We start from the raw sequence: 22787 nt of genomic DNA on the forward strand, positions 1-22787 counted from the left end.
TCTTATTCCATTCTGCTTTATGATAACACAATCAAAAATTATACAATGGGAGCCAGAAGCATTGCTTGAAGTGCTTTTCAAACATTTTAATGTTTTGATTTTATTTCTGTATTACGTGGCACATACACAACGTGGAAGGCTTTCCAGAAAACTTCTAATAGACAGTGCAGTAGCTCCCATATGGCTAAACAGTGTGACTGAATATTTATAACACTTGATTGCTTTGTCTTTCGTATCAGTACCAATCTTCCACCTGGAGATGTATACCACCTTCAGACATCATTTTCCTGCAACACTTTCTGAACCTGCAAACTATTTGGAAAGTTGTTAGCTTTCATATGTAAAGCAGACTTTCCACTGTAAAAATAGATGCTGCATTTAAAACTTCAGTCTGAACTTATATGAATAGATCTTTAAAATAACAGCTGCATTGTGTGATTTTCTATTTTTATTCTTGTAATAATTTGTGTTTTTTTTCCTTTCAGGAAAATGCCATATTTCAAATTAACTTGACTGATGCAAAGCCAATGCACCTTATCCTCACATCTGCAGAAACAGCTTATGGTTTATGCTATCTCAACAGCAAGGTTCACTTGTATGTAAGTAATGCATCTTTGTTTTTCTGTACTACTGTGCGCACATGCAGTTTTTTTCTTTTCTTTTGAATGCACATTTGGGACTGAACCTGGAAATAAAATGCCACCTTTGGCCCACTTTTATTTAACCTTGATTACACATACTGCCTCAGCTGTAACATAAGGTTGTTAAAGAGTCACTAACTAATCATAAAAAAGATCAGGTTGTGGGGATGCCACTACAAGTAGTTAGTTTTATCCGTAATGCATGATTTTCACATGTCTCCAGATGTGCTTGTCTATCGCCAGCTGTTTTCACACACAGTCAAGCTGACACAGCTGTGCAGCTCTGTGAGTCTGTTTGGAGAGACAGTAAACTATGTTGATTTTGCAGTGTTGATTCCCCAGTGGCCCCTCTGTAGCGAAATGTTACAAAAGAGCAAGCAGTTTTGTATTTTGTGTCTTTTACTCTCCACACTATAAAATCGTAAGAGAAGTTTTAGAGAGTATCGAGGAAGGCTGATGCTGATGGCACTGGCCATAAAATTTATGTTCCAATGAAACCGGAGATTCTGATTTTTATACACTGTTCTTAGATTATGTTTGTGGACTGAACCCAGGAAGAACTTGAAACTTTTATTCTATTGTGTGCTTAAGTGATAATGTCAGGGCAAAATGCTACAGTGGTAATTAAAAACATAAACCAGGATTTAAATAGCACTGAGATGGGCAAATAAATGAGCTTGCCTCTAACTAGGCTATTATTTCTAAATATGTTATTGATGAAGCTCCTCGTTGCTAAATGAAAAATGTTGCAGTATCTGTACATAAGGACCCTTATCCTCATGAGAAATTGTAATAACTGTGATTAAATCAATATTAAAACCATTAGGCATCTGATGCTGTTGAGGGCTATAGAAAGTATTTGGTTTTTAAAGTCACAGTGCAGCACTGTACAACTACACAATGACTGTAACACTTTGTGCTCCCAAAGGAAGGATGGAGGTGTTTTTCCTACCTTAGAGTAAACTGAATTTAGATTTGAAACATCCTCGGGAGGTAGAATTACACTGAACATTTAATTGTCTTTATTTCTTTCCACAAACTTTGCCAATCTAGTTTAAAACATTTTTTCGCCTGGATTGTGTCACTGTTTTTGTCTTGAGAACAATTAACATTGGATTTTGAAAACAAACAAAAAAAAGGAAGAAAGAAAAAAGCTTAATCTCACTGTCCTTTTCGTGAAGTTAGTGTTTCGTATTTGTCAGTTTTAAGAAGCCATGATACGCTTGAAAAACAATGAAATGTTTGGAGGAATGTCACCAATTACTGATATGCTGACAGCAGTGTGATAGCACATCCTGTATCATGTCCTGTCGAGAGCCTAGACAACATTGCCTGTGACTGCAGGATGTTTTTGTGGGATGAGCCATATCACTGGGGGATAATAGCGCTTTACTGCAGATTGCATTGTAAGAGAATCAGCATCTGGTCAGCATCTGAGAAAGTACGTCACCAGCTTGACAGCTTGGCTCAGTGTCACAGCTCTTGTTGACCTCCCATAGCTGACCCGAATACATGTGGCGACAGCAGCGTTTTATCTGTAACGTCTTGCAGCATTTTTTAACGATCTTACGTGACAGCTTGTTAGTTGAAAAAGCTTCTTTTTTTTTCTCTCCACCAGATTTCAAACAATTTGTAACAAACTTAACATAATTAAAATACTTATACGAACTGATAACATTTTATGGAGGAATGCCCAGCTTCTGACATGACACTATACAATTATTGCATGGAGTAACTGATGGGTAGTAGAAGAAGAAATTCCTGTAATCCTCAGCAAACAGAAAGGCTCATTTATTCCAAAAGAAAGGTTCCTTGATCATTACTGGAAGAATTCGCAATAACAAACTGATATTACTGATACTAATGTGAGTTAAATTCCGCTGTAGTCATTAAAATGATTGCCATTGTTATTTCCTTTTTTCTTTCCATCCTGCCTTTGAGGCCTTCCCTGTCTGTCGTGACTAACTTGCCTTCTTTTATTTCTGTCGTTTCCCTTCACACTATTTTTGATCGCACGTCAATCAAATATTTATGTAGAAAGACTGATGACTCCCTCAGGCTTCCTCGGCTTTCACCAACACCCCCCCCCCCCCCCCTTTCCTTGTGACGCAAAAGCTTATTTTGGTCAGATGCTATGTTATGCCAAACATCTGTTGAATGTGTTCACCTCGAGTTGAAGGACCAATCGGCATGGTAGTTGTAGTAATGTGCTGAACAGTGAAAGAAACACTGATGACTGCCCAAAACGCATAAGAGCTTAAAACTTCAATTGTAAAACTTCAGATACAGCTAACTGAAATATTCAAAGCAAGGCAAAAAGTTAATGTGAAATTGAAATTAGGGGTGGGCGGTATAAACGGTATACGGTAGAAACGATATAAATTTGGCCAAAGGTAGAGATTTTGACTATACCGCTCTACCGCGATAGCGCATATTGATGGTGTCATCAAGCTGTGCCTGTTTTGGTCGAAAACATTGCAGCGGCTGCAAACAACATCATCTCCAAATTATGCCGTGCCACAGTAATAGCAAAGACATTAAGCACTTTTGGAATATGGGGAAAGCCAAAAGCTGCGCTTCCTCCACATCTGTACCATTAATTCATTAATGCTGAATTCTCTCACAGCTGCTCTATTACCATGTTGTTGCAGTATATTAATGACTAACCTCGTATTGTGGATGGATTATCTCAGTTGTTCTCCTGACTGAAGTTTGGTCCGTTTACAACACCCTTCCATGCAATTGCATTTGTCCCTAACCACCAGAAACCCTCACCTTAACTTTTATCGAGTGGAAAAAAGTTCGTCGTTCAGCTTCACTGTGCTAATGTTATGCTAACATAGCTGTGTCGCTAGCGATCACGTAGGACATCATTATATACCACCTAGTCCAACTGCCCTACAGACGTCACTGCTGTTTCGTTTTCTGTCTTCAATTATGTTGGAAGTGATAGCAGAGCTGTACATTTAAATTTTGTCAGAAATCTCTCAGTCAGAACATGCTATACCATGTTTAGGTAGAAACTAGCGAGCTAACTTCCTGCTAACTTTTAACTCCATTCAATTCTGTTTTCATGGATCCCTGGATGTTAAACTTAATTGTTACACCTGGTAAAGCAGCAACGCTGATCATTTTATTAAAGATGAAAGAATTTAGACAGTTTTTAACTCTCAGTGATGCCACAGTGTTCGTTTGACTTTGGGACCTGAAGCTGACGTTTTAGACCCAGATTACTCCACGAGGCTCCTGACTACAGTAGCCGTAATGCTCCAACAATCCATCAAGCAGTGCACCTTCATAGCTTACCAAAGTCGTACTAAAACATTTTTTGACAGATTACTGCGCGCTGTGTGCTACGTAAAATTGGTTCGAGGTCAATAAGCACAACCAGAATTCATAGATAAGGCACACTCTCGATTTTTGAGAAAATTAAAGGATTTTAAGTGTGCCTTATATTGTGTAAAATACGTTATACAGAAGAAAATAATATATCGCGATATATATCGTTACTGCACATGTATGGCGTTATTTTTGTGCCACTATTCTGAGCGCATGTAAAAAAAAGTTTTATAACCTTGATATGTAAAAATGTGCTCAATAAATAACAATTAAAAAAAGAAACCATGGGCTCCAGGTTTATTTTGGGCTCAATCTTTAATGAATTTCTATCTAGGCTGCGTTGTTCTTCTCTACTTGAGTGCTCCAAGAGCTGAAGAAGAAAAAAAGTACTGCACCTCTTCAGTGCATTCAGTGCCACACAATGAATGGAGAACAGCTAATTTTGAAGAAATAGGTTATACCAATCCAATGACATCACTGGCCAAATAAAATAAAATGTTATTTCAATTAGGGCTGGGCGATATGGCCTAAAATCCATATCACGGTATAATGTGAAGCATGTGTATTGCGTTATTTTTGTGCCACTATTCTGAGCGCAAGTAAAAAAAATTTGAGCGCACGTAAAAAAAAGTTTGCAGGTGCAAGTGTTGCATTTTGAGGAGAAATTTATTTCGAGCAAAGAAAAGCTAAATTTGAGTGAACAAAATTCATTGCTGCGCGCAAAAATGTATTTCAGTGTTTGCTATTATCCACACACACACACAATAGCAGCCCCTGTCGCTCAGTTTTTGCATTAGCGCTTGCTTGCAATGTGCTGCTTGCGCTCTCGACATTTCTGCCCGTGCGCGTTCAACTCTTTCTGTGCACCGTTATATTTGTGCCACAAAGCCAGCCAATCACAGACTTGGATGCAAAAAAATCTGATTATAACCTATTTCTTCAAAATTAGCTGTTCTCCATTCATTGTGTGGCACTGAATGCACTGAAGAGGTGCACTACTTTTTTTCTTCTTCAGCTCTTGGAGCACTCAAGTAGAGAAGAACAACTCAGCCTAGATAGAAATTCATTAAAGATTGAGCCCAAAATAAACCTGGAGCCCATGGTTTCTTTTTTTAATTGTTATTTATTGAGCACATTTTTACATATCAAGGTTATAAAAGGCTACTCTTAACAATCTTAGCAATCCCTATTCCTAAAGCCTTCCCCTACTTTCTTATTCATGCAAAACATAATATAAACTCCATTATTTCCCATTGGCCCAGACGAGGAAACAGCAGTGTCTAGTCGTTGGGATGGATGTATATATTTATACCTTGTATGGAGCCAGATTCCAGCCGACCGTGGTGACGCACAAAGCTAAAAAAGGTCCCATTTCCTGGCCCCACACAGGAAGCAAAGGAAAGACCTTGGCTCCAACAGGGTTGTGCAACTGGGCTCGTGGACACTTAACCATAATAAACATTTCTTTTTAACAGGGCCCTGCTAGGAGAATAGGGGGAAAGTTGGGTGTGGAGGGTAAGAACAAGTATAATGAGATTGATGGCCAAATATGTTTGATCTAACCAATTCTAAGCAGACAAGAGGTAAATAAAAATACATGCAAAGCTGACTCATACAGTTCTGTGTAATCATAGCAACGGGTAGTGGACATGCCTTTTAGGACCTGATTTTGCTCTGTGCTTTCTGAAAATTGCATTAAATGAAGGTAATGAATTTCTTTTTTGTCTTTTCTCTCCAGACAAACCAAAACTCCACAATTACACTACACAATGCCAAGGAACAGAGTTTTCAGAGAAATTTCCATTTGATACAAGGTTTACCCTCCGAAGAGGAGGAGCTGATCAAATGGGCAACAGAGACGTTTGGGGGTGTGACTTCATTCGCTACTCTTAGTAATGTGGATCATATCACATCAACAGGAACACAGGGTGAGAGACATTTGTGTAAAGGTGATTTTGGGTTAAGTTTTATTACAATCATCTTCTAAACCATCCATTTACTTGTAGGGCATGGAAATGTGCCATACACACATTATGAAATAAAGATGAAGATCTCTCTCTCTCTCCCATATAGATGTAGATATATAGATATATATATGTAGATACATCAGATCACAGAAGAACAGCAAAAAGGTTTCTTATCTGTCTCTAAAACAGTTTTTTAAATGAACTTTGAAACTGTGTGGGTTTTTTGTATTTAGGATATGCTATCTGCATCTGTGTTTGGTCTAAAACAGCATGTTTGGATGCTGAAGAGAACAAAGTAATTACAGTCAGCACATCATGCCGCTCCAGCTTACATAACTCAGGAGAGAGTCTGCATTATAGTAATCAAGGCTGGATGCGGTGCTGTTTCTGGTGCTCTATAGAGAGCATTCATCACTAACCTTCTTTTATCTGAAGTATGCATAAAAACACTTTCTGATGAAATAACTGCAAAAAGCAATGTGTGCACCAAAAAGCTGTTTTGAGTCGAACATTTTCATAGGCAAGATTTCTATTACTGAATGTCATCTGTGCACTGATTTCCAATGCTTTTCATACACATTTGTAGGTGGACAAGCCAGAGGAATTAAAAGCAAAACAAACAGCTGCGACAGATTTTTTTAAAACATTTTATTTTGTTTTTTCTATAAAGCTGTATGCAACAAGCACAACATGTTAAAATCTTAAGTAGTCTGAGAAAATCTTGAGCTTGGCTAAAGTGTTGAGGACTAATCAACATATTTTTTTAGTGCTGACAAGATGTCATTACATATGGCAGAACATTTGGAAAGAGAAGCAATTGAGAAGTGACCATTGATGCTGAAGATGGAAGCACAAAACAACACAGATTCAAAGTGAACATTCACGGATGACTAAAAGCTGGACATTAGGAATATTATGGGATGTTACTGCCATCAGCAGTAGCAGCAGGATGCTCAGTGCAAGCACAATTATTTCCTAGCAAAGCCTCCTTAAGGCAGTCTGAGCCAACACAGAGCTCTTAGATGGATTTAAAAAGAAGTGAACAGTGGTGGGGCTGAAATAGCGACGGCTGCTTGTGCTCCATTCCTATTATCATTTTGAGTATTTTTAAGGATTTATGTTTGAATCTGTCTTCATGATTCCCTGTCCTTCTCTGTGATTTCCAACATGTAATGTGTTACAGTACGAGGGAGCTCAGCTTCCCTTTCAAGCAGTGCTTTCTCTCATTGAAAATGCCGTATTTAAATTGTAAGCAAAAGGATGTTTTCAGCCTGCTTAGTTTTAGCTAATGTTGTAACTGAGTCATGCTCCACAAGGGCATGATAATTACTCAAGCAGTGGAACATTTTACATTTCTATTTTGTTGTATCATTTGGCCTTGCCTGCATTGGGGTTTTAGGTGCATTTGCGTAGGCCTTGTTGTAGGTGTTTGAAAAGTCTGTGCAATGACACACAACAATATGTTGCTGAGACGCGGGCTCGCCGAGTAGCAAGAGTAGAAAATGTGTGCATGTCCTTCGGGATTCGTCAATGTCAAATTTGAAATGTGATTTCAAATTCATGTCATGCTATTGCTTTTGCAGAAGACAAGTGTTAAGCAATGATAATGAAGCTACTTTTGAATTATAGTTAGAAGAGCTACAGACAAGATTTTAAGTAATTAGAAGAAGACTGCTCCAATCCTCTGTGCAAATGGAGCAATGGCAGCCAGCTTGAATTTGACTTGGTCACAGATTGCAATAATTTGTAGCATTTAATAAAAGTGTGGGGAAAAGCAACCCTGTCCTATAGAATGAGCCATTTTCCCCATGTGTTTTGGTTCCAAACACACATTAAGTATTCTTGGCACATACCGCTTGCCCATTAGTGTGATGATGTGGTGTCAGGAGCTGTGGGAAACGTATTTCAACCCACAATTCAGCCATAGTGTTCTAAAACTTTTGGAGCAAGTTACACCTTTGAACCACCTGTGTGTATCTTCAAAACTGCTGCTGGAGTATGTTTAACAGCAGTAAATGATAGGTGTTAATGTTCCTCCCAAAGCAGGTTAGTCCTTGGTTAGAGATTAGCTCATCAGTGTCTTTCTTGAACCATTGGACGACCGATGATAGAAAGTAATTGTTTTATGGTTTTACAGGAACCAAGCCAGGCTCTCCAATCTGTACACTTGAAATTGAAGATCTCCTGGAGAAGCATTTCATGAAGATTCAATCAAATCCAATCAAATTTTGCTTCCCACAGCAGCAGGCCTCAAGTCCTGAAACTGAGCTTCATATTATAAACATCGCAGAGAATTCCAGCATTCGGTAAACCTTAATATAAAATGCTTTTTTTTTAAGCTATATTTACTGGCAAAATCTTTCTTGTGACATTTCATTTTTTATTGCAGCAATGTATCCCTGCACGTGCATGCAAAGAAGCAGACCCGCGTGTTCATGAGGGGTCCTCAGGGCACCATGTGGACCTTCATCAATCCACAACACACTTCGTTTGCTGTAAGCATACATATTAAAGTCTCAAACTTCAAGAAGTATTTATGGCATGCACCATGTGTGAGATATTATTTATTAAGATCAAAAAGACTTCAGGTATTTAAGTTATCATGTCTACCTCTGCATTGTTACTGATTTATCTTAACCTGTCCTCATTTTCTTCAGTCTAACAATGAAATAACGCTGAATCATGCCTCAGCCTCGCACAAAATACCCCCTGCGTTGACACTGACTAGTGATACTGCATCAGATGTGCAAAGGATGGCTTTGTACCATTTTAAAGTCTCTACTTTTGCCAGCTATACTGAATTGGAATTAAAAGAATCGAGGATTTCACTGGTTCTAAAGAAAAACGAGAGCCCAACAGGTAAGACAATAAAATGAAAGCATTCTTCTTGTTTTATGTTGGAAGCTTTAGCAAAAATAGAGTAGACTGAGTATTGCAAAATACAATAACCTCCCCAAAAAATACATGTTACCAAACCCAGAGACTGTACTGTATCAGTAGGATAATGACAGCAATAACAAATTAAATATTAACATTCTTGCATTTGGTGTATATATATATATATATTTTTACTATGCTGTAATTTGAATGGTCATTTAAATTCTCAGTAACAGAGCTACTCTTGTTTTTCAGAAAGAATCCAAGAACATCAACAGTGATACAGTTGTTTCATGCAAAAAAAATTTGTTGACCTATTTTAATTTAATTTCTCGCTCAGTTGCACCAAGCGTTCCGGCACCAGGCAATCCTGTTGCGACAAATTCCCCCACTCAAATCCCCATGGTGATAATGCTGTACACCGCTGCAGACTATCAGACGCCCATAGACTTTAACACCAAAATCCAGACCAACAAGAGAATTTTTGCAGAGGTAAAACTCTCTTTACCTTTTTAACTGCATTTATTCACTGCTTAAATAAGTGATAGGCAATGTTTTTGTCTTTGTGGTCTTTTTTTAATTATTACAGGGATGACACCCATCACACGGTTACTGCTTTTAGTTAACTGCAGTACGCAAACTGAATTAAATAGGATTTTTTTCTATCTAAATATAAATATTTTACAATGCAACAAAAAGGCTTACTGTTTAACATATCAGATTGTCCTTCATCCTCTAATGCACATTGAACTTATCATCTTTGTTTTGAATTCTTTTCTGTTCTCTGCAGATTTCTGGAAACACTTTAGGGAGTCTAGTCTTGACTTGGAAGGTGACCAAATGTATTTTGCGATCCAAAGGCTCGTGCCTTGCAGAGAAAAACTTGCCCTTCTTTCCAGTGGACTGCCCCTCAAATTCTTGTCCTAACAGAGCTCGATTCACCTTCTCCATAGAGCAGCTTCAGGAGCTTTCATCCACCACATGGGACATGGAATGTGATGTCAGCTTTTGTTATACTGAGGTAAGGATTTATCAACCACTTTTAATGTTTCACATCAATACAACACTTTACAGTTTTAATGTGTTTAACTCAGTCGCTCTGAATTCAGAAAATCTGCCTGTATGACAAACCTATGGACACTTTTGGGTGAGCTGTGTTTCTGCTTCTTCCCTAGCAATGTGCATATGGAGGAAAAGCCAGCAGGAATTTGGAATTTACCCAACCATGCCCAGAAGCCCCAAGTGAGTTCAGTTTAAACTCCAACATGTGGATGAATTATTTTTTTTATTTCGTTAAATTAATAAAAAAAAAAAAAAGTTGCAAAAAAAAAAGTCCCAACGTCCCATTGAGTTTAAAATTAATTTTTGACAGATGAATGTTTTATATTTAACTCTCTAAGAATAAACTCTCCAAACTCTAAGCAGAAATACCAAAACTTTTAAATTACCTTTTATGCCTTCAGGACTTAATTGCTAGTCTGGTGCTTGGTCAGAGTGTTGTTGCTTGCTGCAATAATTTTCATTCCTATTATTGCTTTCAGTGCAAAACAAATGCTGCACAGGCTGTTGTCATAACAGTGGATATGCAGTGAGGCACGTAAGGGGTTGTGGGGCAGGCCCTCGTCCTTTAGGAAGGTCTGCAGACTGACCTTGTGGCCACAATCAAAAATAATGACCCTCGGGGGAGGGGGGGTGAAGTCCTTTGTGTTTCCAAGGGGTTTGACTGCGCTGCTGTCCTAACATAGGCACTGAGCTTTGTGCTATTGTCAGACCAATCAACACAGTTGACTCAAGCAAGAAAAGATGTCTTTCTTGAAAGAAAGTACCGTCGCCACACGTTATGATTAATTTCTAGGAAATTTCAGATGAATCAATTTCTAAACAAGAAGACACAAGGAAGCAGAAGCTGATTAAATGGAAGGACACATGAAGTGTCTTTGTAAAACTTGTAATTTGTTTGTTCATGCCTTAAGCTGCCTTTATGCTTCCTGTCCTTTTAGAGAAGAAAGATAAAGGTTTTTATGTCAGTATTGCAGGGGAAGCTGCCTAAACTACTCATCCATGCTTCCCTGTGTCCTGGTTGTCCTCTTCCTTGATTCTCTCTGCATTTCTTTGACTTATATGGTTTAAAGAAATGTGTATTTTTTTTGGAGACCAGGGTAAATTGAGAGATCTAACTTTAAAGTAACACACTTGTTTGGTACGTCTGTTCACTTCATTAGCCAGTGTCAGACATACAAGGGTTATTGTATACTAGCTGCACTAGCAGACTGCAGTCTGCTGCAAGCCTTCACTGGGCAGGACTATGAACTCCATTCAGCAATCTTTCCTGTTTGGTAGTTTTCATACAGAGGGCTACAGGGAGTCTGAGCGCAGGCATGCTGTCTCTCTCCTCCTCTCCACCTGCGCTGAAGCTTCTGCTTCCTCCTCTTGTTTATTCAGCTTCGCTGTCAAAGTCTCACTTATACAAACTAGCACACCAATTGATAATAGAAAAAAACATCTCTAGGGAAAACCTACTTAGGTTGCTGTGATGTTTTTCACTCATTTAGGAATGTCCTTCGCTGTGAAATCAACAAACTGGGTTGACTGCCTGGAATGCAGTCAGCCCAAATGCCCACAAGATGTCACTGTGTCAGTGCTCTGGTTCACATTATATGTGAAATGACACACATAAACACACACACCCACTGAGAATTTCTGCGTTAATTTAGAGTTAAATGTGTCTTGGCCTTATGACGACTTTATGCAGACACGATTCAGCTTCACACAGATATTAGTCAAATGACCATACTGTGTTAAGTAGGATTACGTTTTTGCAAAGCAAGCTCCTGCTTTCTGGTTGTTATGTCCTGATGAGGTTTTATGTTTTGTGCATTAGTGCTTAGCATGTTCAACCCAGAGGCAGAAGGCAGCAGAAGGCAGGTGAGAAACTCATGGAAAGGTGATGATTAGTTTCCTCCTACTGCTCTGGATACTTGTGGGAAAATCTCTACAGGCAGCAGTAGAGGGGAAGGAGGGAAAGCCGGTATTTACGCAGTGGTTTTCTTGATAGATAACACATAACATACTGCCTCTGCTCTTGTGGGGACTTCTAACAGCTCACATGGTTTGGGACAAGGTTGTTTATTTGCAGCCTTGAAAAGCTTCACTACATTCCCAGATATTGATTTTGGTGCAAATTCTGTAAACAATTTGACAGTTAATTCAGGCCAGTCAGATGGATACTGAACAAATCAAAGTTTAGATCTAAGCAATAAGTTTTTAACATTGTTTGTCATTGGAAACTTTAATACATTTAAGAACATCTGTTTGTTTTCCCATCTTCAAATGAGGGTTAGAGTTTACTGTGATGTTTGAGAGAAGGGAAAAACTGTCAGTGATCTGTTGTGCAGCCTTTTTGAAAAGATGTCTTTCTCAAGGTTGTTAATTTCTAGCTTTGCCAGCCAACTAAAACTAGAGAAAAAAAATTGCTAGGCTGTTACAATATGTACAGTCTGGTTGATGCAGTTTGTGGGTAATGATATTTTTTTCTCATTTTGCCTCTATAAACTACCACAGTGGATTTTAAATCAAACACTCAAGATATTTCCACCCTTGAGATGATCCATTAGGCTTTACTGCAGCCACCTTCAGTTGCTCCGTGTTTGTCGGTCTGCCTTCAGTTTGGTATTTAATAACTAAAGACCATGCTCTGCTGGGTTGAAGAATATTCCGGTTCTTTGCTCGGAGAAACTCTTGCTTTCACTTTGTGTTTTAGGTCATCATCAATTCGCACTGTGAAGTGCCATCTGATCAGTTTTGCGGGGCTTGAGTGAATCTGAGTACAGCACGACACAATTCAGAATTTAGAACTGCTACTGCTATCAGCAGACCCAGTTCCACTGACGGCTGTAGATGCAATAGCACGGCCTCCACAGTTTTTGACAGATGATGCGGTTCAGATCACGAGCTCTCTCTCTCGCCTTCTCCATAAATTTCTCTTCCCATCAGTTTTGTACAAGTTAATCTTAGCTTCATCTGTCCAACGAATCCCCCCCCCCCAGAACTCTGCAGGGTGTTTTTGATGTTTTCTGGCAAAGTCTAACCTTGAGTGCAACCAGTGGTTTGCACCTTATTGTAAACCGTCTGTATTGTAATTCATTCATTTTTGATTCATTGGACAATTAACTGACAAGCAGGCCAGGTGAGACCAGAGAGTGAGCAAAAATGTACAGAATGGCTTTAATACGAGGTTAGCACTTTTTGCCTCACCACAAGAATGTCCCGAGCTGGACTTCACCATCTGGCTGGGGCCTTTCTGTGTGCCTTTCGCCTTCTGGTTGCAGGGATAGGCTTGTGCAACCCTGATAAGCATAAGAGAATGGATGGATTCACACAGTCAATGCAATACTTTTGTTAAACCCCTTTGAATTAAAGCAGAAAATCTTCTCTTCAATCACATTTAAATTTAATTGATTTTTTTTTAAGTTTAAAAATCCATTGTGGTAGTGTACAGAAAGATTTTCATTTTCCAAGTATGCTGGACGTCTGATGTGCCCCGGTACATATTCATTCAGAGCTGCTTTGAGGGAAAGTATTTTATTTTTATAACTACTGGTTCAAGGTTATAGGTTATCTAATATATTTTGTTAGCCAAAAAGTCTCTTGTGTAGTGGAAGCCAGCTCATGGCATGCTCAGAAAACTTTAGAAATTGCAAAGTTGGTTATTAATCAAAATTCGTATGGCTACATTGGAACAGGACAAATTCAATTTTCTTTAAAAAAAATTCTGACTCACCCAAAACATTGGCTGTAGTTTTGGGAGGTGATAAACAGCACTGTATGTAAGCTCTATTGATTTCCAGAAGGTGTTTTAGTAGATGCATAGATAGTCTGCCAGCTTCAGGAGTGGATGGAAAGAATTATGGCAATTATCATGAAGTCCTATGTGGAGCGACTCTGGCGTGCATTAAGGTTAAGTAGCACTTAATTTTGTAACACAGAGGCTGTTTTGGATATAGATGGCACGATTATTATTGTTAATATAGTACTTTATGTTGAGGCATGAACTATTGGCAAGTCATGGAAAAATGTCCAGTGTATTGAATGTCTGTCAGATTATGGGTTTGAAATTTGGTGGTTTCATAGAGATGTAAATTATAACTGTGTACATTGCAGAACTAGCCTCTCATTTCAGGGAGTTCATAAACTTTAACTAGTTTTTTTCTATTACAGAGGATATGGAATAGTAACTTTTAAGCATCACACATAAATGTACGAACAGCAGCTCACTAGAACATTTAATAGAGATGCTCTCTAAGGACACACATGGGTTAGTTGAGGTGAATTCTTTATTGAACTAAGAAGATTACATTGTAGTCATCGTGATTCACAGTACAGATTTAGGACAAACCCAAATTAAGAACATATTTTCAGATGGAAAATCAGTTAAAGTGGTCAAAAAATCTCTGTGTGCAGAGTTAAGTTCAGTTACATAAAAAATACCAAGTACATTGGTCTTCCTGAAAAGAAAACACTTGCTATGTGGCTATGTGATTTTGGTTTTGGTTAGAGTGAATAGATAGAATCTGTGTTTGTGTTGTAATAGAGATAATCTAATCTACATATTCTACTTGTGTGCATTATATAATGAACCTATTGCATGACTGATTTTATTTGGTATAGAGGAAACAATTCTGTCTGTGTACTACCAAACCTTTACAATGTGAAAATGCAATGTTATTAAAAGGACACACCATAGCTTGTAAGAAGAACATGTATTTTATGCCACCATATAAATTGTTGTATATCACATGCTTTTGATTGATTGTCCGGTGTAGTCCTGCTGGAGCACAACAAATAGGACTTTTCAGTGGTTCTTTGGAGAAATTATTATATGTTATTACTATATTATATATTATATTCAAGCTGCATTACAATATAAAAGGAGGATTTCGGGTTTCCAAAGATTTTTTAAATCGTGTTCGATTGAACGTAATTGTAGTTGTAGCAGTTGTAGTAAATCTTTTTCTTTCTTTTTTTTTTTTTAAATTTAAGCTTGCATACATTGTTTTTGCATGTCTGCTTTTCAGCCGAACCATGCATTAACGGCCTGCCTGGAGTTCTGGGTATTGCCTTTGGAGGATTCCTGATTGGGGTATTACTTGTTGGAGCGCTGTGGTTTATCAAAATCAAAACAGGTAAATTGATGAGTGAGGACAGAATGTTTGGACTCCAGAATAGATCTGAATTGACGTATGTCTGAATTTGAAATTGTCCAATTCTCCTTAATTCAGGGTACCCAACTGGACTGGAGATGAATTCAACTGTAGTCAATATTCCTGGTAAGGACTCTTATTTTTTAATAATTCTTTTTTATTTTTAGCAGGTTCTTATTGGCTTGTTTTTCCTTTCCACAGGATGTCCTTGCTCAGGAGCAAAGCGACAACCTGTTTCTACCAACCCATCCCCCTCTGAGAACAGCAGTGCCAATGCTAGCATTGGAAGCACCCAGAGCACACCTACCAGCAGCATGGCTTGAGAATGTGGTATTTTCACCCAGCAGGGCCACCATCCTCTTTCAAATTTACCTATACGGGTTTTGTGCTTCTTCTTCTTTTCTTTTTTTTTAAATCGGTGCCTGAAAAGCATTTGTTACATTCCTACTTCTTTAGATTCTCCTTTAAAAAGCACAACACATATCTTTGGCATAACACCTCTGAAACGGATGTGATTTGGGAGCTTGTAATTGGCGGTGGGGAGGGCTAAGCGATGGTAACCAAAGTTTAATCAATGGCTTCTGACGTTCACCTCTGTTACTTCTCTGTAAAGTCAAGCTCTAAGACAGGAAGTTAAAGAGGGCAAAAGAAAAAAAATAAATTGGCTTGCAGCAACAGGAAAAACAAACCATATCCCCACAAGAGCTAACAGGAAATTCACTGCATTCCTTCCAATGAATTGTGCTTGTGTGATGGCAGCACAATAATAGTCAGACAGGAGACAAAACCAGTCAAAAGACATACTTTAAACAGATGAAAAGCTGTTGTGCGCTCACATCAAGCTACAAAAATATGAGGGGCTGTTTGCTAGGTCAGTCTAGTCAGCAGCATTTTGCGGACTGAAAAGATCAACGTGTTTGGATCTCAGACAAGTCAACAAAATGCTTATTTCAGTGGCTATTTTTCTTAAATAAAGTTTAAGGTTAATGGTTAACAGCTACCTCTTATTATTTAGTCTAGACCTAAGTTTAAACTTAGATATCTGTAGTGAATTTCATTTTCTTTCTTTCTTTTTTTATAAATTCTGTGTCACTTTAGGTGAATCTTAAAATGACTGTTTCGGTCATATGTAGCCTATGAAACAAAGTTATGGTGCCATTTTCCTGCTATTAATAGATGAATCAAAGCTGCTGTACTAATGTGTTTTGGAAGATATATTTACTAATTGCTCAAGAAGTACAATCAAAGCTATCATTTATGGCTCACAGGTTGCAATTAATACTGAATCATTAAGACGTCAGTACCTTTAGTTGTCCAAAGTGTCACATGTAGAGACGTATGGCTGTATTCAGAACTGAATAGTATGGCTGTAATTAGGCGTTAGTTCTAAAACACTACAATATCCGTTCTAATGAGAGTCATCAATCACCACGTCTATCACCATGGCCTGACAATTTGCTGTACTTTTTTCACAACAACATTTTAAATTACATTTTGGTGTTTTCAGGGTGGTGTAATCATCACCCAGTAGAATTAAGCGCACTGTTTATAGTGTTAACAGTATATTGTACTTACATTTGAATACTTGACATGAAGACCAGCTGACCTTCTTATATTCAGTGTCATTTTATTCAAAATGTAGGCAGTAATTTTCTGCTCTATTTTTTGATTGGAGATGAGTGCACAGGGTGTGAAAAGGCTTTTGTCATTAAACTGATGCCGTGGATCACGAATGCATCAGAGATTTTGCATTAAAGAAAAAAAACAGCTATTGTTACCCATGCCATGACCTTGCTTTAGGTGGGAAGTACAGGCTCAATGAAAAGGTGATCATTTTTTAAAATAATAAATATAAGTGCTAATGTAACACATTAAATGTTTTGTTTTTTTTAATGTGAAAAAAAAAGAATCCAGTCTAAGGCAAATGTTTGCTTTAAATGAGATGGCTGTGCTCAAATGTGCCCACGTGTATGTAAATTTGCCCCTGAAAACAGCTCCCCCCACTTATCCTTTGACCTTTAACTTTTTAACTTTAACTGCCTACTTAAATCAGCTCTGAACACAGCCCGTTGTGACTCTGCAGTATCAATTGCAACTGTACTGTACGACCATATTCTGAATGTATGTTTATGTATTAAAATTTGAATTCAGCTCCATGCATACTATTATAAAAATTCAAATCTTTATTTTTTTTTTCATTTGTCACATGACCTGTGTAAAGATATGGAAGCTGTCATTTGCAAGAAATTAGTTTGTGGTTATCAATATTAACTTCTGCTTTCCACATTTAATAGGCTGCATCAGCCACTGCCTGGCTAATGTTAGACTTATGCTGCATATTCGCATGATGAGGATGTTAAGGGGGGGGGGGGTCTATAACTGTAAAGTGACGGTTGATCCGTGAACCCACTTTTTTATTTTAATGTACAAATGTAAATGAGTTTAGTATTTTATTGCCACTCTTTTACCTCTAAAATATTGCCATCGCACATCAACTCTGGGGTAGGTAAGCAAATAAGTACCGGTAATTTAGCATTTACAGGACATTGCATCAACACAAGTAGTAAAACTGTGATATGTCAAACTTTATGATGACAAACACTCTCTCACACACACATATATATGATGTATATATAAAAAGTACACCCTTACTGTTTACTCAGGAATTAAGAGTGGAAGTAGCAGCCAGATTGCTGCTAGTCAAATGCACTTGATTAACTGACCATCAGTAAGTGTGACCACCTCTGTAAAAGCAGTAGTTCTGGCGATTTGGTCAGCAATCAGCTTTGTTTTAAAATGCCACTGTTTTCCAGTAAATTCACAGCAAAGTGAGAGAGATCACACAAAAACTAAACATCTGTAACTCTTCAGGCCTCACTTAGCCTGAAGGTATTGTAAAGCGCTTTGGGTGCCTTGAAAAGCGCTATATAAATCCAATCCATTATTATTATTATTATTATTAGCATGTTACAATTCATGAAGATACAACTAGAAGAAGACTGAACAAAAATAGCATGTCACGAGAAAGCCTCTTTTCTAAAAAGAACTGGGCGGGAGGTATAACGTTTGCTTTTCTTACATCTGAGCAAACCACAAGACTTTGGAAAAACTAAACTGAGTATATCAGTAGAAACACCTCCTAACAACTGTCAAGCATGGCGGTGGAGGGGTTATGATTTGGGCTTGTTTTTTAATCACAGGACCTGTGCACCTTGCAGTCGTTAGATCAAGCATGATCTCCTCTTTTTACCAAAGCATTTTATTTAGTTTAGAAGTTGGGTTATGCAGCAGTACAAGCTCATTAGCAAATCTACAGCAGTGCAGCTGAAAAGAGAAGATTACTACATGTTATAGTGCTAAGGGTGGTTCTTCAAGCTTTGAAACATGACGTGTGCCTAGTTTTTCAGAGGATATACAGTATATATATATATATATATATGTATGTGTGTGTGTGTGTGTGTGTAGACCTAGGAATTATTTAAATTCAAATGAGAAATGCTTATCCTCCTTCTCCTTCTGGTTTGCTATAAGAATTTGTTCACCTTTAATTATGATCTTAAAAATGTTCCAAACCACTAACATAGTAAAATGTCTTTTCTTTGTATGTGAGCAATGTAGCAGAACCACATTTTCTCTCTTACTCAGTGTGTCTGCATGTACATTTTCCAGTGCATGCCTGATTTTCTTTGTATATTTTTTGTAGACAAAGAGGGCCAGTACAAGCTGTCACTTGAGTATTTGTGCAATATAATGAGGTAAACCTGTATGTAATGTCTATATGTCATTTTTATCCTTTTTTTTGTAAGTTTTGTATGATAATCTTACATTGAATGATTTTTTAACCTGCCTTGTTCTTTTATGTATTTAATTTACTGGGACAATTCATAATCATGGCACGTATAAAATGCACATTGATTCTGTATAGCAATTGTTTTTGAATCTCATATAGGTTTTTATTCTGTAATCACAGACAGTGCGTGTCACATCACGTCACAGTACATATGGTTTATTGATTTTAGCCCTGTTTCACTTTTTGCCCTCACCCTAAGGGTCCCGTGCTGTCCAAAAACACGAGATATCTCTGCAAACTGACATCCTGACATTGTGTTGTATTCATTGTACTATCTTCACTGGGTGTGAGGGGGAAGTGCATTCTGGATTCTGAAGACAGGATGTCTCACTAAACAGTAGCATCACAGTTAAATATTCAGCACTGACAGTTACCAGGATACATTCGCACCAAAAATAGTCAAAACGCAGCTATTATTACAAACTTTTTTTCATTAGATTCGTGGATGCGTTTGCGGCATGAGACTTTTTTTCTATAATACCTATCCTGCACCTGTGTTAAACCAGCCCCAGTAACTGTCTAAGCACTGACAGTAGAATCAGACAGGTTGTCAGTTAATTCAGTGTTAACCCTGCAGATCCCTTCGTTACCTCTCACAAAAGCTCTCACTTCTCTACACAGTTAATGAAATATGTGCACATATACACAGTATCCGTGCTCTGTGTGTGTGCGCGGGTGTGTCGTTACAATAGGAATTACAGCTACATTTATGCGATTGGATTCTTACCTGTATTCCTACCAAACAGTCGGAAATTGTAACAATGTGTCAAAACGTCTGCTTTTATTTTATCAAGTATAAGATGCAGTGTTATTTTTGTTCCTGAGTTGGCAGCCTTTTACTGTTTAAAATGAGTCCATTTGTTGAGACAGTATTCAACTGATGCCGTGTACTTCTGTGTTGTCTCAGAGAAATATATGTTTTGTCAAAATTATCTTAATAAACTCCATTTGAAAAAAATTCCCTGTGTTTTCTGCTGTGTTTCTTAGGCCTTTATGTTACGCTAGCTGGTAGACCTTGGAAACAGCAAACTCCCAGGACACGACAGATCTCCCAGGATAAGCAATATCAGAGAGCAGTAATATAGCACACTTTGTAGAGCGTTGATGTGGAATAAAGAACCAGATTTACCGCACCGTCTCAAATGTATTCATAGCACAAATGAAAAATGCAAAGGAACAACAAAGAGTACAGTGTTTTTAAGCCATATTTGCCCACCAATTTGATGAAATCATTGCTGAACATACAGGGGGCTATAAAAATGAAGATTTATTTGACTGATTTTTTTTTTCTGTGACAACTACTTTGGCATTCTCTTGCTTGCGGTCAAGTGAGAGCTTCTCTTGACTGCTGTGTTTTTGATTAGACAGCAAATCCATATGAGTATGGTGCAGAGAGTTTATACTAATAGATACATTAGATACACACTTGCGGTTACTTATCAACCCATATGGACATACTCTATATGGTTTTGGCATATTACAGAAATATTAAACCTTGTATCATATTAGTTTTTCACTTAACTTACAAACGTCTCCATTACTTGAAATGAATACATCCACCAAGGAGGTTGTCTTTTTGGTAGCGTTTGTGTGAGTGTCTGTAAACACGATGGATCCACCAAGGCCTTAAAGGTGAACTTAATGATTTATTGGTTGAAATTAAAAAAAAAAAAAAAGCCATATAACTGTGATTGCTACAAGTTTAGTGTGTATTGTCAACATATAGAAAGTACTGTGTAAGATATCATCGTACATTTGAAATGTAACCTTTCATTCAAGGTCAATAGATTGATCTGAAGTGATAATAATGAAGCTATTTATTAAAACTATGTTTACTGCCATTGCATGTATTGACATGAAAGATATTTAGGCCATATAGGGAAAGCTATATAGGGATTCTAAATATCACGCCACTTTAAAACGCTGACATCTTCTTCAACATGTCAGCTGTTCAAGGTCAAATAAGGTCAAACTTTCATGTGTTTTATCTTTAAAACTATGATTGAAATTCTACTGACTTGTACTTGTACTGGCAACACGTAGGAAATGATACTGGTACATGGGAATATTAAATATTACATTGTAGTTTGCATCCAAATGTCATGTCATATTTGACCTCTGATCTCACTTTTACATTTTACATCTGCATTTCTTGTAAGTTGACCCCAAAATGTGTATTGCCAAATTTATTCACCTGTACTGTCAAGGGACAGCAAATGAATCCATATTTAAAAACAAAATTGTAGTCAAAATTTTGTCAAGTATATCAAAATGGATTTCAACTGGGCAAAAAATAAAAACCTGGACTTTGCACTCTTGAGTCACGGGCGATCGTGGCTCAAGAGTTGGGAGTTCGCCTTGTAAGGTTGCCGGTTCGAGCCCCGGCTTGGACAGTCTCGGTCGTTGTGTCCTTGGGTAAGACACTTCACCTGTTGCCTACTGGTGGTGGTCAGAGGGCCCGGTGGCGCCAGTGTCCGGCAGCCTCGCCTCTGTCAGTGCGCCCCAGGGCAGCTGTGGCTACAATGTAGCTTGCCATCACCAGTGTGTGAATGTGTGTGTGAATGGGTGGATGACTGGATATGTAAAGCGCTTTGGGGTCCTTAGGGACTAGTAAAGCGCTATATAAATACAGGCCATTTTACTTGTTTTTACTGCACTCCAAACTTCATAAAGTATGTTTAAAAACATAGAAAATAAAATGAATTTATGCAAAATACAATAGTATTCCATTAAAAGTAGATACTGGCCAGAGATTAAGGTTTGCACTCTCTGAGTCTTCTTGTTTCGTATGTGTTCAACAGTATCCCTGTTAGAATTTAGCTTTATGGCTAAACAAAAAAAGTGTAGTAGTACAGCTAAGTTTGTCACTTACAAAGTATTTGCAGCTGTAACATACTGTAAATAAAAGTTCAATGTTTAGCTCTAAAGTGCAATGAGATACATTCATAAAGTTGTGTAAGACGTGCCTGGGTTAATGCATTTTCACCACCAGTATCGAGTAGTCAGTTTTTCAGATTTTATTATTCTGACTCAGAAAAAAGTTTGACTCATGAATGACTGAATTCAAAACACACTCTAATGACCTTGTGAGTCATATATAACCTTTTTGTTGGGGAATATAAATGAAAAAAATATTTTTCTGCTGTAGTCATTCTTTAGGCTCCAACTCTTCCTTTTAATACACAAGTTCAATCAGTATTTTCAGGACTGCAGCCAAGGCACACAATCCATGTTTATGGACAGCATTCATCTCCAAATGTGACCATGAAACCATTTGGCCTTGCACAGGATACATTTCGTGATGTATCCGTCTGTGTGCGTGCCTGTTCTTTCTGCAAAACTGTGCCTGGTGAAATGTGTTATCCATGCATAAAGCTCGCAACAATAGCCTCGGGGTAAAAACAGTTGTCAGCTCTTTTCTATAGAATTAAGGTGTGAATGTGTAAGAGAGAAAGATTTTTCTTTTCTCTTGACAACATCATGCACTCCGTGTGTTTATATGTAAATAAAGAGACAGATGTCAGTGTTGTATGGAGCTGTAGGCTCTGAGGATATATTTCAAGAAGTAGAAGGAAAGAAAAGCCATTGTTGCCAAGGAGTTGCTTCCCAACGATATACATCATAGCGTGTTGCTAGGCTCTCAAGGGCAGCAGAGTCGGTAACACATTAGTGTTCAGCAATAGACCATTAGAAAAACAATTTCTTGTTCAGTCAGCTCAGATGAGTATAATAAGTAATGTACTGCAGACAATAGTTGTTAAATATATTGGTTTTAGCCTTAACTTTTAGCCTTTCCTATTGTTAAAAAAAAGTTAATTAAGATCACCGTGCAAGCTGAAATATAGAAAATTAGCACACAGTATGGGAGCACATTACTTTTAGGATTATTAACTAGTATATCGTGTTTAGACCA

At 37.8% G+C, this 22787-nt stretch overlaps 1 protein-coding gene across 4 annotated transcripts in view; it reads left to right on the forward strand.

The window, feature by feature from the left end:
- eng (endoglin) overlaps positions 1-19469 on the forward strand; it is a 44141-nt gene extending 24672 nt beyond the window's left edge. For 3 of the 4 annotated variants that reach the window (XM_040053526.1, XM_040053527.1, XM_040053528.1), the window contains 11 exons: positions 486-599; positions 5719-5929; positions 8085-8253; positions 8337-8442; positions 8605-8806; positions 9165-9316; positions 9615-9845; positions 10000-10066; positions 14899-15006; positions 15103-15150; positions 15226-19469. In XM_040053526.1, the coding sequence (XP_039909460.1) occupies positions 486-599; positions 5719-5929; positions 8085-8253; positions 8337-8442; positions 8605-8806; positions 9165-9316; positions 9615-9845; positions 10000-10066; positions 14899-15006; positions 15103-15150; positions 15226-15347 (1530 nt within the window). In that variant the 3' untranslated portion in view covers positions 15348-19469. The remainder of the gene's footprint in view (positions 1-485; positions 600-5718; positions 5930-8084; positions 8254-8336; positions 8443-8604; positions 8807-9164; positions 9317-9614; positions 9846-9999; positions 10067-14898; positions 15007-15102; positions 15151-15225) is intronic. The other variant, XM_040053529.1, reaches the window with a different exon arrangement.
- The last annotated feature ends 3318 nt before the right edge of the window (positions 19470-22787 follow it).

This window comes from Simochromis diagramma, unplaced genomic scaffold (genome assembly GCF_900408965.1).
Source record: "Simochromis diagramma unplaced genomic scaffold, fSimDia1.1 OVJJ01000596.1, whole genome shotgun sequence".
NCBI lineage: Eukaryota > Metazoa > Chordata > Actinopteri > Cichliformes > Cichlidae > Simochromis > Simochromis diagramma.